Source organism: Pipistrellus kuhlii, unplaced genomic scaffold, assembly GCF_014108245.1.
Source record: "Pipistrellus kuhlii isolate mPipKuh1 unplaced genomic scaffold, mPipKuh1.p scaffold_m20_p_16, whole genome shotgun sequence".
Taxonomy (NCBI): Eukaryota; Metazoa; Chordata; class Mammalia; order Chiroptera; family Vespertilionidae; genus Pipistrellus; species Pipistrellus kuhlii.
In genome coordinates, this window is record NW_023425471.1 from 28,611,221 (window position 1) to 28,626,432 (window position 15,212).

The following is a 15,212-nucleotide window of genomic DNA, read 5'->3' on the forward strand; positions in this document are numbered from 1 at the left end:
CAGTAAAATCAGGGATCTGGGCTGGGAGAACTGCGAGACCTCCAAACCCATAGGGTCAGAAGGAAACTGCACAGCACTGAGGCTGAGGCCCTTGGGACAGGCACAGTGTCTGACTGTAGAAAGGAGGTCCACAGGACTGCTGGTGGCAGGGGATTTTAGATCTGGGTCCACAGCCACAAATGACTGACCCCAGAGGGGGTATTCAGGACATCTGCCCAGACAGAGCTATCCTGGGAGAAGAGGAGCTAACAGAAGCACAGCTCTTTCCCCTCTTTTTGATCTTTGCTTTTGTTCACTGAACCTAGTTCAGAGGTCGGTCGGCAAACTGTGGCTCGAGAGCCACATGAGGCTCTTTGGCCCCTTGAGTATGGCTCTTCCACAAAATACCACGTGTGGGTGCGCACATATAGTGCAATTGAAACTTTGTGGCCCATGGGCAGGAGTCGGTTTTCAGTTCTCAAAATAAGTTTCAATTGTTGTACTGTTGATATTTGGCTCTGTTGACTAATGAGTTTGCTGACCACTGACCTAGTTCATAGGACCTTTCGGATATAGACACTCACCCGTGGCTGAGGTGCAGGAGGAAGTGCAGACTTATGGAGCCTGGGGAGAGGTCCGGGTAAGGAGAGGGCCCCGGAGAGATGGCTGTGAGTCTAGCACTGAGTTATACCTGACACGTGGGACCTAGGTAGGCATTTTCTCCTGAAGAGATAGCCCCTCCCTTCAGTCTTCCAGCAACCAATACAGCCACCCCAGAATTTGCCCTGAGGGGAAAAAAATCTGAATAGTCCCTGAAAGTCCACAGGGACTGGCCTAAAGAAAGGCCTTTAGTCACAGAAACAGGAAACTGAAAAGCCACAGACAGTACAGAAGAGTGTGATCTTAAACCAGCCAAGAAAATACTTCACTTTTTCATTTTTATTTTATTTTATTATATATAATTTTGTTATCTTTTTTCTTTATTTTTCTTTTTTCATTTGTTTATTTTCTTTTTTTACTGTATTTTTAAAATTTTATTTTATTGCTTAAACTATTACAAAGAGTAGTACATATGTCTCCTTTTTTCCCCCATTGACCTTCCCCCGGCCTCCCCTACCCCTCAGAATCTTGCATCCATTGGTTAAGATTGATCTCTTTACCCCATCCATCCCAGCCTTCCTGCTGTAGTTTGACAGTCTGTTCGATGCTGCCCTGCCTCTGTATCTATTTTTGTTCATCAGTTTATAATGTACTTTATTATCCATAAATAAGTGCGACCATGTGGTATTTTTCTTTCACTGACTGGCTTACTTCACTTAACATAAAGCTCCCCAGTTCCACACATGCTGCTGCAAATGGTAAGAATTCCTTCTTTTTTTTTTTTTTTATAGCAGAGTAGTATTACATTGTGTAGAGTTTTCTAATCCATTCATCTGCTGATGGGCATTTAGGCTATTTCCAAATCTTAGCTATTGTAAACTGTGCTGCTATGAACATTGGGATACATATATCCTTTCTGATTAGTGTTTCTGATTTCTTGGGGTATATTCCTAGAAGTGGAATCACTGGATCAAATGGCAGTTCCATTTTTAATTTTTTGAGGAAACTCCATACTGTTTTCCAGTGGCTGCACCAGTCTGCATTCCCACCAGCAGTGCACAAGGGTTCCTTTATCTCTGCATCTTCTCCAGCACTTGTGGTTTGATTTGTTGATAATAGCCATTCTGATAGGTGTGAGATGGTACTTCATAGTTTTGATTTGCATCTCTCGGATGATTAATAATTTTGAGCATGTGTTCATATATCTCTTAGCTTTCTGAATGTCCTCTTTCAAAAAGTGTCTATTTAGGTCCTTTGCCCATTTTTTGATTGGATTGTTTATCTTCCTTTTGTTAAGTTGTATGAGTTCCCTGTAAATGTTGGAGGTTAAATTCTATTGGGAGATAACATTGGCAAATATGTTCTCTCATGCAGTGGGCTTTCTTGTTGTTTTGTTGATGATTTCTTTTCCTTTGCAGAAACTTTTTATTTTGATATAGTTCCATTTTTTCCCTCTCTTTAGTTTCCATTGCCCTAGGAGCTGTATCAATAAAAATATTGCTACAACAAATGTCTGTTATTTTGTTGCCTATGGCTTCTTCTAAGATTTTTATGGTTTCTGATCTTACATTTTAAGTCCTTTATCCATTTTTTTAAATCAATCTTTATTGTTCATATTATTACAAAGGTTCCTCATTTCTTCCCCCCTCCACCAGGTTCCCACCCCACCTTCCGCCCCCTCCCCATCCCCCATTGTCCTCATCCATAGGTGCACAGTTTATGTTCAGTCTCTTCCTCCCTCCCTTTCCCCGATAGTAAAACCAGTTACTTAGCATTTTCTCATATCAATAATATCTCCACAAGCCCAATGATACACTTCACACAAAAGACATTTTCAAATAGGTCAATCAGCCTCATCCAGGCCCCACCCAAGGCACTCACAGATCAACACCCCAGCGCTATACTAACTCAACACATCCAGATCTAAGCCTTCATCACTTGATTCAGCAAACCCTCAAGTTCCAGCAAAAGTTTCCAGCCATGTCTGAGAGGCAGCCATGGGGCAGGGGCAGGCGAGTAGTGGGCTGTTTCGGGCCTAGCTGCTCTGGGCCTGGCTTCTGTTGCTCTGGTTCGTTCCACAACCAGCTGCTCCAGGTCTGGTCACTGCCGCTCCCAACCTAGTTGCTCTGGACTTGGCTGCTGTTGATCCGGGCCTGGCTGCTCCCAGCCTGGCAGATGCTGCTCTGGGCCTGGTCGCACCATACCCGGCTGCTCCGGGCCTGGCTGCTCCCAGCCTGGCAGCCGCTGCTCCAGGCCTGGCTGCACCCGACCCAGCTGCTCTGGGCCCGGCCGCTCCGAGTCTGGCCGCTCCCAGCCTGGATGCTCCGGGCTTGGCTACTGCTGTTCTCGGCCTGGCTGCTCCCAACCCAGCTGCTCTGGGCCCGGCTTCTCCAGGCCTGGCCACTCCGGGTCTGGGTGTTCCTGGACTGGTCACCCTGGGCTTGGCCGCCTCCGCCTCAGGCCTGGCTGCCACTGCCCCAGGTCTGGCTGCTTCAGTGCTGGCTTTTGATGCTCTGGTTCTGGCTGCTGCTGCTCTGGGGTCTGGCCGTTGCTGCTCCGGGCCTGGCTGCCACTGCCTTGTGCCTGGCCACTCTAGGCCTGGCCGCTGCTGTTCCAACATTCTGTCCTTTTTTTTTTTTTAAACGCATTTATGTTGCAATGTTGGCTGGTGAGTGGAGTTCTGACTTAGTCTTTGATTTTTCAAGATCTTCTTTGTATTCTTTCTTAAGTATTATAATTTTACTATCTTTTGCTCTCACTTGATTTCTTCACATTGAGAACTTCTTTGGTTTCTTCCTCCTTGTCCTGGGAGCTCAGCAGGTTGGCCTGTGGCACCACTTTGTTCTCCGCGGGCTCCTGCGCTGCTTCAGCCTGTTGCTGGGGTCGCCGTGGCCCAGGAAGCAGCTCCCGGCCTTGGCTCCGTTGCCCGCGCTCAGCGGTCGAAGGTTCAGGGGCACCCCCCGCTGGGGGCCCCGTCGCCCGGCTCCTTGCTGGCGCCCGGCTGGCTGGCGTCCGGCAGGGGCTCCTGCTCCCTGTCGCGTTCCTCCAGTCTGGAGCCTTCTTTCTCCTTCCCGCTAGGGGAGTCTAGGATCAGAGTCAACAGACTGTCCTCTGCGCGCAGTGTGCGTGACTCTGCGGGCTCCGCTTTTCGCCGCTCCCCTGGGATTCCGCCTCACAGCCCCGTCTCCCCCTGCCTGAGCCTGGGTCCCCAGGGTCTGGCCTAGGACGGGGGTTCAGAGCAGTCAAAACTGGGGCCCAACACGGCCAGGGCTCCTGTTTCCTTCCCTCCAGGGCAATCCCGCATCAGAGTCAACATTCCTTCCCTTGCAAGCAATGTGTGCGACTCCAGGGGGCTTGGCCTTTCGCTCTCCCAGAACTCCGCCTCATAGCCCCGTCTCCCTCTGCTTGAGCTTGGGTCCCCAGGGATTGGCCTAGAACTGGGGTTCAGAGCAGTCCAGACTGAGGCTCAGTGCCGCCTGAGGCTTTGTTTCTTCCGGCTAGGGCAATCCAGCATTAGAGTCAACATTTAGTCCTCTGCGCACAATGTGTGCACGACTCCGGGGGCACTGCTTTTCGCTGCTCCCCCTGGGATTCCGCCTCACAGCCCCATCTCCCCCTGCCGGAGCCTGGGTCCCCAGGGTCTGGCCCATAACTGGGGCTCAGCGCTGCTGGTTCGGGGGTTCAGCCCAGGCTGGGGGTTTTATTTCCTTCCTGCTAGGGAATGCCAGGCAGCACCCAGCCCTCTCCTCCTCTCCGGCTGCGACCTCTCCGCACACTCGTGAGTGCGTGGGTGCAGCATGTCTCCGTACCTTAGGCTTTTTTTTCAGCTCCTCTGATTTTCCTTCTGGTTTTCTCTTTCCTTCTTGTTGTAGAATTTTCAGTCAGTCAACTACCTGTAGCTCTGGGCGATGTCCACTCTACATTTTAGTTGTATTCCATTGAAATTGTTGTGTGCTGCTGCGGTTAGATGTCTACCCGAGCAGCCATCTTGGATCCTCTCTCCTTAAGTCCTTTATCCATTTTGACTTTATTTTTGTGTATGGTGTAAGTTGGTGGTCTAGTTTCATTTTTTTTGCAAGTATCTGTACAGTTTTCCCAATACCATTTATTGAAGAGACTGTCTTATCTCTATTGTATGCTCTTGCCTACTTTGTCAAATATTAATTGAGCATAATAGCTTGTGTTGATTTCAGGGTTCTCTGTTCTGTTCCACGGGTCTATATGTCCATTCTGGTGCCAGTACCAGGCAGTTTTGAGAACAGTGGCTTTGTAGTATAGCTTGATATCTGGTATTGTGATCCCTCCTACAATGTTCTTCTATTTCAAGGTTGCTGCAGCTATTCGGGGTCTTTTTTTATTCCAGATGAATTTTTGGAGAGTTTGTTCTAGGTCTTTGAAGTATGCCATTCATATTTTATTGGGGATTGCATTGAATTAATAGATTGCTTTGGGTAGTATGGATATTTCAATGATGTTGATTCTACTAATCCATGAACATGGTATATGCTTCCATGTGTTCACGTCTTCCTCTATCTCTGTTTTTCTTTTCTTTTTAAAAAAAAATATATTTTTATTGATTTTGTACAGAAAGGAAGGGAGAGAGAGAGAGCTAGAAACATTGATGAGAGAGAGTCATCGATCAGCTGCCTCTTGCACACCCCCTACCGGGGATATGCCCACAACCAAGGTACATGCCCTTGACCGGAATCGAACCCGGGACCTCTCAGTCCCCAAGCCGATGCTCTATCCATTGAGCCAAACCGGTTTCGGCTATCTCTGTTTTTCAATGCCCTATAGTTTCCCAAGTTTAGGTCTTTCACGTCCTTAGTTAAGTTTATTCCTAGGTATCTTAAATTTTTGGTGCAATGGTAAATGGGATTATTTTTTTCACTTCTCTTTCTGTGAGTTCATCACTAGTGTATAAAAAGGCCATAGATTTCTGGGTGTTAATTTTGTATCCTGCTACTTTCCCAAACTCACTTATTAAGTCCAGTAGTTTGTTGATGGAGTCTTTGGGTTTTTTGTTTTTTTTAATGTATAGTATGTCATCTGCAAATAAGGACAGTTTTATTTCTGTTTTCCCAATTTGAATGCCTTTTATTTCTTCTTGTCTGATAACTTTGGCTAGCACTTCTAGTACTATATCGAACAGGAGTGGTGAAAGTGGGCATCCTTGTCTTGTTCCCGTTCTGAGGGGAAATGAGTTTAGTTTTTGCCCACTGAGTATGATATTGGTTGTAGATTTATCATATAAAGCATTTAATATGTTGAGGTATAATTCCTCTATTCCCACTTTGCTGAGAGTTTTTATCAAGAAAGGGTGTTGGATTTTGTCAAAGGCTTTTTCTGCATTGATTGATATGATTATGTGATTTTTGTCTCTCAGTTTGTTTACTGATTTGAGGATATTGTACCATCCTTTCATCCCTGAAATAAATCTCACTTGGTCATGGTGTATGATCTTTCTAATGTAATGCTGAATTCAATTTGCTAGAAATTCATTGAGGATTTTAGCATCTATGTTCATGAAGAATATTGGCCTGTAGTTCCCCCCTTTTGTGTGTGTGTGTGTGTGTGTGTGGTGTCTTTATCTGGTTTTGAGATTAGGGTAATTTTGGCTTCATAGAAAGAGCTTGGAAGTGTGCCTTCCTCTTGAATTTTTTGGAATAGTCTGAGGATAGGCTTTAGTTCTTTGGATGCTTGGTAGAACTCCCCTGTAAAGCCTTTGGACCTGGGCTTTTGTTTGCTGGAAGATTTCTGATTGCTGCTTCAATTTCTTTAGTAGTTATTGGCCTATTCAAGTTTTAGGATTCTTCTTGATTGAGTTTTGGGAGCTTGTATTTTTCTAAGAATATGTCCATTTCATCTAAGTTGTTCATTTTTTTGGTATACAGTTCTTCATAATATTTTTTCATAATGATTTGTATTTCTGTGGGATCTGTTGTTACTTCACCTCTTTCATTTCTGATTTTGATTATTTGGGTCCTCTCTCTTTGCTTTTTGGTGAGCCTGTCTAGAGGTTCATCAATCTTGTTTATCCTTTCAAAGAACTAGCTCTTGATTTTGATATTTTGTATTTTTTTTTGTCTCTATGTCATTTATCTCCGCTGTGATCTTTATTACAACCTTCATTCTGCTTATGCTTGGTTTTCCTGGTTGTTCTCTTACTAAAACTTTGATCTGTAGGGTTAGATAAATTTTACCATATATTATAGTTTTTAGACATAGGCCTGCAGAGATATGAACTTCATTTTCAAGACTGCTTTAGCTGTGCCCCATAGATTTTGGATTGTGTTTTCATAATCATTTCTTGCCAGGATCCTTTTTATTTCTTCTTTGATCTCTTTGGTAACCTGATCATTGTTTAAAAGCATGCTATTTAGCTTCCAGGTGTTTGATTTTTAAAAATATATTTTATTCTTTTTTTTTTTTTTTTTTTTTTTTTTTTTTTTTACAGAGAGGAAGGAAGAGGGATAGAGAGCTAGAAACACCGATGAGAGAGAAATATCGGCCAGCTGCCTCCTGCACACCCCCTCCTGGGGATGTGCCCACAACCAATGTACACGCCCTTGACTGGAATAGAACCTGGGACCTTTCAGTCCGCAGAACGATGCTCTGTCCATTGAGCCAAACCGGTTTTGGTGTGGTGTTTGATTTTAAAAAATTTTTTTTATTGTAGTTGATTTCTAGTTTTATTCCATTGTGATCTGAGAAGATGCTTGTTATGATTTCTATCTTTTTGAATTTGAAGAGACTTTGCATGTACCCCAATATGTGGTCTATCTTTGAAAATGACCCATGTGTACTTGAGAAGAAGTTATATTCTCTGGCTTTGGGTTGGAATGTTCTGAACATGTCAATTAATTCCATATGATCTAGTGAGTCATTTAAGATTAATGTTTCTTTGCTGAATTTTTTGTTTAGAGGATTTTGTTCTGTGGTGTTAGTGGAGTATTAAAATCCTGTACTATGACTGTATTATTGCCATTCTCTCCCTTGATATCCTCCAGAAGGTTTTTTTTTTTTTTTTTTATGTATTTCGGTGCTCCTGTATTGGATGCATATATATTTACCAGTTATATCTTCTTGTTGACTTCCTCCCTTAAGCATTATGAAGTGGCCTTCCTTTTTAAAAAAATTTATAAATCTTTATTGTTCACATTATTACGATTGTTTCTTCTTTTCACCCCATAGCTCCCCTCCACCTGGTTCCCACCCCACCCTCTGCCCTTACCCCCCTCCTCTCTGTTCTCATCCATAAGTGTATGATTTTTGTCCAGTCTCTTCCTGCACCCCCTATACCCCTTTCCCCTGATAATTATCAGTCCACTCCCTTTCTTTGTCCCTGCTTCTATTATAATCGTCACTTTATTCTGTTCATCAGATTTTCTTTCAGTCAGTGTATGTTTAATTTCTAGTTGGTCCTTTTTCATATCCTCAAGGGTCTTGCTAAATTTATTGGCCTTTTCTAGGAAATTCTTGAAAAACCTTATAACCTTGGTTTTGAACTCTATATCCAGTTGTTTGTTTTCCTCCATTTCTTTTGTTTGTGATATGTGTCTTTGTCTCCACATTTTCGCTGCTTCCCTGAGTTGGTAGGATAGCTTTGTGTGCTAAGTGTCCTATATGGTTCAGTGGGTCAGCCTCCCAGTTACCTGAGGTGGACTGTCTTGGTGTACCCCTTTGTGGACTCTGTGTGCAGCCTTGTTATAGTTAAGTCTTGATTGTTGTTGGTATCACTGGGAGGAATTGACCTCCTATGAGGATCAGCTGTGTCTATGCCAGGGGACCTTCTGTGGTGGGGACAGCCTTATGAGACCAGACTTGCAAAATTGAAAAAGCTTTTGTGCTCATCTTGAATGGGGCGGAGTTTCAGGGCTGAGCAGACAGTCTTGGCTTCCCATAAGCCCTGTCCTTGTACATGCACCTCCAGATCTCTTCCTTTTGCTGCTCTCCTGGGTGCCTGCCTGACAGTCCAGATTCTCCACATAAGAGAATGGGTCTTCAGGGGCTCGTCTGGAACTGGGATTCAGTGCAGCTTTGACCTATGAACCAGGAGGTCACATTTCAGGTTGATTCCTGGTCAGGGCATATGCCCAGGTTAGAGCCTGGATCCCCATTGTGGGGCATGCAGGAGGCAACCAATCAATGATTCTCATCATTTTCTGTTTCTGTTTCTTTCTCACTTTCCCTTCTGCACTGAAAATAAGAAATATATTTCAAAAAAGGAGAGCAGCTGACACTCTTCTAGGAAAAATTGGTGAAATAAAGTCATATGGTTCCAATATCACCACATCTTTAGATTTTATAAGATAGTTTGTCTTTGATGTCTCAAATTTTATTTTAAATATTCCAATTTTTAAATGCTGGCAATTGATTGGAATATTAAACAAAATATATAGAGTTGGCTGAATTTGGTCCATAGGATGACAGTTTGAAAATATCAACATTTTTTTTTAAATTGTGAATTCTTTATGAACCAAATTAATGCGGGATAGGAAGAAATCACTGCATCAGTATCAATCTCATTTCCCATTGAATATTTATCCAAAGTGTTCATAGTAAAACTGCATAATTAAGGAAATTTTAATGTTTAAACCAAAAAAAAAAATTCTGTTCTTAAGTAATTGAAATAGAATATATTTGATGAAAAATCCAAATATAATAAGTGCACATTGAAGCTTTAAAAATAATGGGGGTAGCCAAAACCAGTTTGGCTCAGTGGATAGAGCGTTGGCCTGCGGACGCTCTATCCACTGATTCCGGTTAAGGGCATGTACCTTATTATGGGCACATCCCCAGTAGGGGGTGTGCAGGAGGCAGCTGATTGATGACTCTCTCTCATCGATGTTTCTAACTCTCTATCCCTCTCACTTCCTCTCTGTAACAAATCAATAAAATATATTTAAAAAATAATGGGGGTAGATAGGCAATATTGATTTATAACCTTTAGAAGATATGACAACTTGGAAAATAAATGTATGCTGTTATTTTTTAACTTATAGAAAGCCATTTGAAAATATTGTACATGCTTAACAATATAAAGGCTCTATTTAAAGTAAAGCTCTAGCCGGGACCGGTTTGGCTCAATGGATAGAGCATCAGCTTGGGGACTGACGGGCCCCTGGTTTGATTCCGGACAAGGGCATGTACCTTGGTTGCGGGCATATCACCAGTGGAGGGTGTGCAAGAGGCAGCCGATCAATGACTCTTTCTCATTGATGTCTCTAACTCTTTATCTCTCTCCCTTCCTCTCTGTACAAAAATAAAAAAAAAAAAAAAAAAATAAATAAATAAATAAATAAATAATGTAAAGCTCTAGCTCAGCTGGCGTGGCTCAGTGGTAGAGCAATGACCTATGAACCAGGAGGTCATGGTTTGATTCCTGGTCAGGGCACATACCGGATTGCGGGCTCGATCCCCAGTGTGGGGCGTGCAGGAGGCAGCAGATCAATGATTCTCTCTCATCATTGATGTTTCTATCTCTCTCTCCTCCCTTTCTCTCTGAAATCAATAAATATATATTAAAAAAATAAAACTCTGACCTACTGATAGTTAACAAGAGAATCAATATTAGAATGTTGGCTACACACCAAGAGTCTCTTCTTTTCCTAGTCAAGTGCATATACCTAGGTTGCAAGTTGGATCCTCCACTCAGTCACAACGTGTGTGGGAGGCAACCAACCAATGTGTGTCTCACTCTCACATCAATGTTTCTCCCTCTTTGCCTTCTTTCCTTCCTCCCTCCCTCTTTCTCTAAAAACCAATGGAAAAATATCCTCAGGTGAGAATTAAAATAAATAAATGAATGAATAAATAAATAAATAAATAAATAAATAAATAAATAAGACTTTATGGAGGGCAGGAGAAAGATGGAAAGGAATATACAATTACTTCTTCAGAATTTGTTGGCCTTCATGAAACAACTGCATCACTATATCCCTGCAAGATGCTATGATTTCTGGATGTGGTTCAGCAGGTTACACATTATTTAAAAGTTTAAATAAAATCAATCAACAAACTTTGTAGTTTGTTCTCACTTCTGCCTTTCTTCAAATCAGAAGAATCTCTCCAATATACTTTAAATATACTTTGCATACACCGAGACCTGTTTGGCTCAATGGATAGAGCGTCGGCTTGGGGACTGAAAGGTCCCGGGTTCGATTCCGGTCAAGGGCATGTACCTTGGTTGCAGGCACATCCCCAGTAGGGGGTGTGCAAGAGGCAGCTGGTCGATGACTCTCTCTCTCATCGATGTTTCTAGCTCTCTATCTCTCTCCCTTCCTCTCTGTACAAAATCAATAAAAAAAATATATATATACTTTGCATATACTTTACATCACAGCTTTGAGTTTTGTAAAAAGAATAAGTAGCCAGTTACATTGATATTTACTTCAGTACTCCACTAACATTGCACTTATTTCAAATGATGGATTCATATTAAGTGATAAAGTATTGATAAAAGCTGGACAAATTTAATCTCTCTGTTCCTGAGTTTATCTCTAGAATGAGGAGAGCATTGTTATGAGAATTAAATAAACCATGCAACATACGTGGCACATAGAATTTAAAAATATTAGTTCTTGCCATTATTATAAAATAAAATGGTTACTCACTCTTTTGTTGAGACAAATAACAGGCCATAGGCTGCAACCCAGAGTACAACAACAGCAGAGACAACCACACAGGAGCCATTTCACATTGACTGGGAGAGCCTTTTTCAAACACGCATTCACACGGCCAATGCTGGTCTTAAATTCTTCTGGGGCCACCTACAACAAGAGCATAATCTTTAACAGTTTATGGGCAACTTTCCACTATTTATCTCTAAACCTAAAGAAAATGTTTGTCTATTACAAGTACTTTAAGGAAATACATGTTTAAATAGATTTCCTCTCTTGCCTGGCCAGCATGACTCAGTGGTTGAACATTGACATATGAACCAGGAGATCATGTTCCGTCCTGGTCAGGGCACATGCCTGGGTACAGGAGGCAGCCGATCAATGATTCTCTCTTATCATTAATGTTTCTATCTCTTTCCCTCTCCTTACCTTCCCCAATAAAAGCATAGTACATATTCCTGGATGACATTAGAAAGAAAAATATATATAATTTCATGTTTACAGAATTCATTTTGATGTTTAAAAATAACCTTCTCATATTACCAACAACAAAAAAATGACAACAGTAAAATTGGTGGTAAAGAATAACCATCAAGCAGTCATCTTACCAAATATTCTTAATATTAAGGCAATATTATTTGTAGTTCCCAGTCACTCTGACCAGAAGTTGAGTAAGATTAGAAGTATAATATGAACCTATATACTACTAGAGCAAATGAAATTAAAATTAGACTTTGGCAATATTCCTGAATTACTTTTATTTATTTACTAGAGACCTGGTAAATTAGTGCATTCACGGGGGAGAGGGTCCCTCAGCCCAGCCTGTGCCCTCTTCCAGTTGGACATTTTTAATGTTGCCTCAGTGGGAGAGGCTCTGGCCCCCGCAGCTGCGCTTCTGGCTGACCACCGGGGGGCAGCTCCTGTGTTGAGTGTCTGCTCCTTGGTGGTCAGTGTCTGTCACAGCAACTGGTTTCACAGTTCCGTCTATTTTCATATTAGCCTTTTATTATATATGATTAAAAAATATTATTACTGATTTTTAGAGAAAGAGGAAGGGAAAGAGAGATAGAAACATCAGTCAACTGCCTCCTGCATGCCACCTTCCTGGGGATCAAGCCAGTAACCTTTTGGTGTAGGAGTTGACACCTAACCACTGAACCACACTGGCCAAGCTTGGATTACTTTAAAAAAAAGACAGCTGTTGCCCAGCTGACGTGGCTCAGTGGTTGAGTGTCGATCTATGAACCAGGAGGTCATGGTTCAATTCCTGGTCAAGGTACAGGCCCAGCTGGCAGACTTGATCCCCAATGTGGGGCATGCAAGAGGCAGCCAATCAATGATTCTTTCTCTTCATTGATGTTTCTATCCCTTTCTCCCTCTTCCTTCCTCTCTGAAATAAATAAAAATGTATTAAAAAAAAAAGACAACTGTCAAACCTTTTCTCCCTGGCAAATTTGCAAAATAATTTTAACACTTGCCATTATTTCCTTTATTTATAAGCAAAAGCTACATTTACAAAAGACTATGAGGAGAATACACTCAAGATATGGTCTTAATATTCAGCATAAAACGGACTCATGATTGCTGTAAATTTTGAAAGTTGGAAAGTCATTATACAAATTTAGTATTTGTAACTACTACCTCCATTCCTGGAAGTGGCTGCTTGTGCTTCTTTGTAAACCATAACAAAGTCAGTTCAAAGGCATGAGATGCATAATTAGATTTATATTGAAAATTCTGCTTGGGGTTCAAAAGGACACTAAATATGGTTTGATTTCAGTGAAATCATGTTTCTGAATCACAAAATTATTCCCTTTGATTTAGAAAACTGGCAGGTTAATATCTATGAGGGAAAAACCCAGCACCTGGCTATGCAAGTAACACTTATGAAACTGTTAGGAAAAAGAAGCTGCTGTAAAATAAAACCCCAATTAGCATGTTTGTTATCAAAATATGGACCTTTACAATTCTAAGTAAAAATTAAACTAGAGGAATCAATGAATTAAATTTTTGTCTATTAATCAACACTAAAAATATATACATATTAGCAGATGCTAGAAAGATACATGATCACAGAACTCAGCACCATCATGATTAAAACATTAAGTAATTACATTAGCTTTATTAGAATCATTCATGTCATTTTTCTTCATAATATGTTAACTAACAACAGTTGTGAAAATTATGAGGCTCAAAACTGTATTAACATGGGGAAAGTAAAATAGTTTTGTTCTCCATCTATATGGTTAGCAATATGGTCTAAAGACAATTAATGAATAAAAAGAATTCCAATTAAATGACTAAATTTTCAAGGTAAATACAAAAATAAATTGAGAGAACCATGGATTATAACTGAAAATAGCAGGCTAAACTAGCAGGCTAAACACATTAGACAAAATAATCAAGATCTGAATTCTAGTAACTTACTGGCTATAACAAATCCTAGGCAAATCCATTTAATTTTTCTGAGTTTTAGTTTCCCAGCTATATAAAAGGAGAATAATAGTCTTGTTTTATAAGCTCACAGGAAATGGAAACTTTCTGACTGTAATGCTTTGAAAATGGAAGACTGTGATTCATATCTCTGGCTAGATTTGGAGATTTTGCATGAAGTTTCACTCAAACAGCTTTGCTGCACATTTAATTATAAACAAAAGGATAATCTGCTATATTTTGAAATCAAATTCGTCAGTACTTAAATTGGTCAGAGCAAAAATGATATACTTTTAATTTTATTTATAAACAATTATTATAAGAATTTACATTTATTTGAACCAAACTGATGGCATGTTAGGAAATAAGATGTTTTCAAAAAGATGTTCTTTTTAAAAACAAGGTACAAGGTGCTATACTAAGATTTACCTCTCAAACAGTGATACTCAACTTCTTTTTTTCCCCAGTGAACGCCCGAGAAACCAAATAATATGGTAGTAGAAGTTAAATAACAAAATATATTGATATATTTAGCTCTAATCTGTAATATAATATTACTATCTGTTCTCTAAAATTGTGTATCCAGAAACATGAACACATTTTTAAAAAGTGATGAATTTTGATTTAAACTCATGTAAATCATAAAGTTATTAAATTATTCTGTTATCAGCAATGTTGGCTCTCGGTTCTTGACTTTGGCAAAGAAAAAATTCAGAGCCAAGCTGAAACCGGTTTGGCTCAGTGGTAGAGCATCGGTCTGCAGACTGAAAGGTCCCGGGTTCGATTCCAGTCAGGGGCATGTACATTGGTTGCGGGCACATCCCTGGTAGGGGGTGTGCAAGAGGCAGCTGGTTGATGTTTCTCTCTCATCGACGTTTCTGGCTCTCTATCTCTCTCCCTTCCTCTCTGTAAAAATCGATAAAATATATTAAAAAAAAAAAAAAAAAAGAATTCAGCCTAGATCGGTTTGGCTCAATGGATAGAGCGTCGGCTTGGGGACTGAAGGGTCCTGGGTTCGATTCCGGTCAAGGGCATGTACCTTGTTTGCAGGCATATCCCCAGTAGGGGGTGTGCAAGAGGCAGCTGATCGATGACTCTCTCATTGATGTTTCTAACTCTCTATCCCTCTCTCTTCCTCTCTGTACAAAATCAATTAAAAAAAAAGAAAAAAGAATTGAGCCAAAAACTCTAGCACAAAAGAGTTTATTGAGTATACAAAGTGAAAGTACACTCGAAAGTACACTTGAAGAGAAGATTCAAGTGGGCTCCTCAGAGAGTTGCCTTGGCCTTTTAGAAAGAAAGTTGCAGAGATAGAAGAAACAAGCCAGTTGGGATACATGGACTCAGAAAACAAGTTATAGAGGCCCTTGGAGATAGATTCAGGTGGTTAGCCAGGGATAAGATACCACTGCCTGCGGCTCCCTTGGTTTATGTCTCATGGGGACCCTTACAGTTCAGGAGAAATAATGGGAAGATACACCCCCAAAGAAAGGGCAGGAGTGGGAGAAACCAAGGTGGCGGCATAGGATAGACACCTGAATGCAGCCTACCACAACAAATTTGAATTTAGAACTGGAA

The 15,212-nt window shown here is 41.1% G+C and overlaps 1 protein-coding gene across 1 annotated transcript in view; it reads right to left on the minus strand.

The window, feature by feature from the left end:
• CHIC1 (cysteine rich hydrophobic domain 1) overlaps window positions 1–15,212 on the minus strand; it is a 153,582-nt gene that overhangs the window by 19,543 nt on the left and 118,827 nt on the right. Inside the window, exon 3 of the mRNA XM_036439505.2 lies at window positions 11,196–11,351. Coding sequence (XP_036295398.1) covers window positions 11,196–11,351 — 156 coding nt within the window. The remainder of the gene's footprint in view (window positions 1–11,195; window positions 11,352–15,212) is intronic.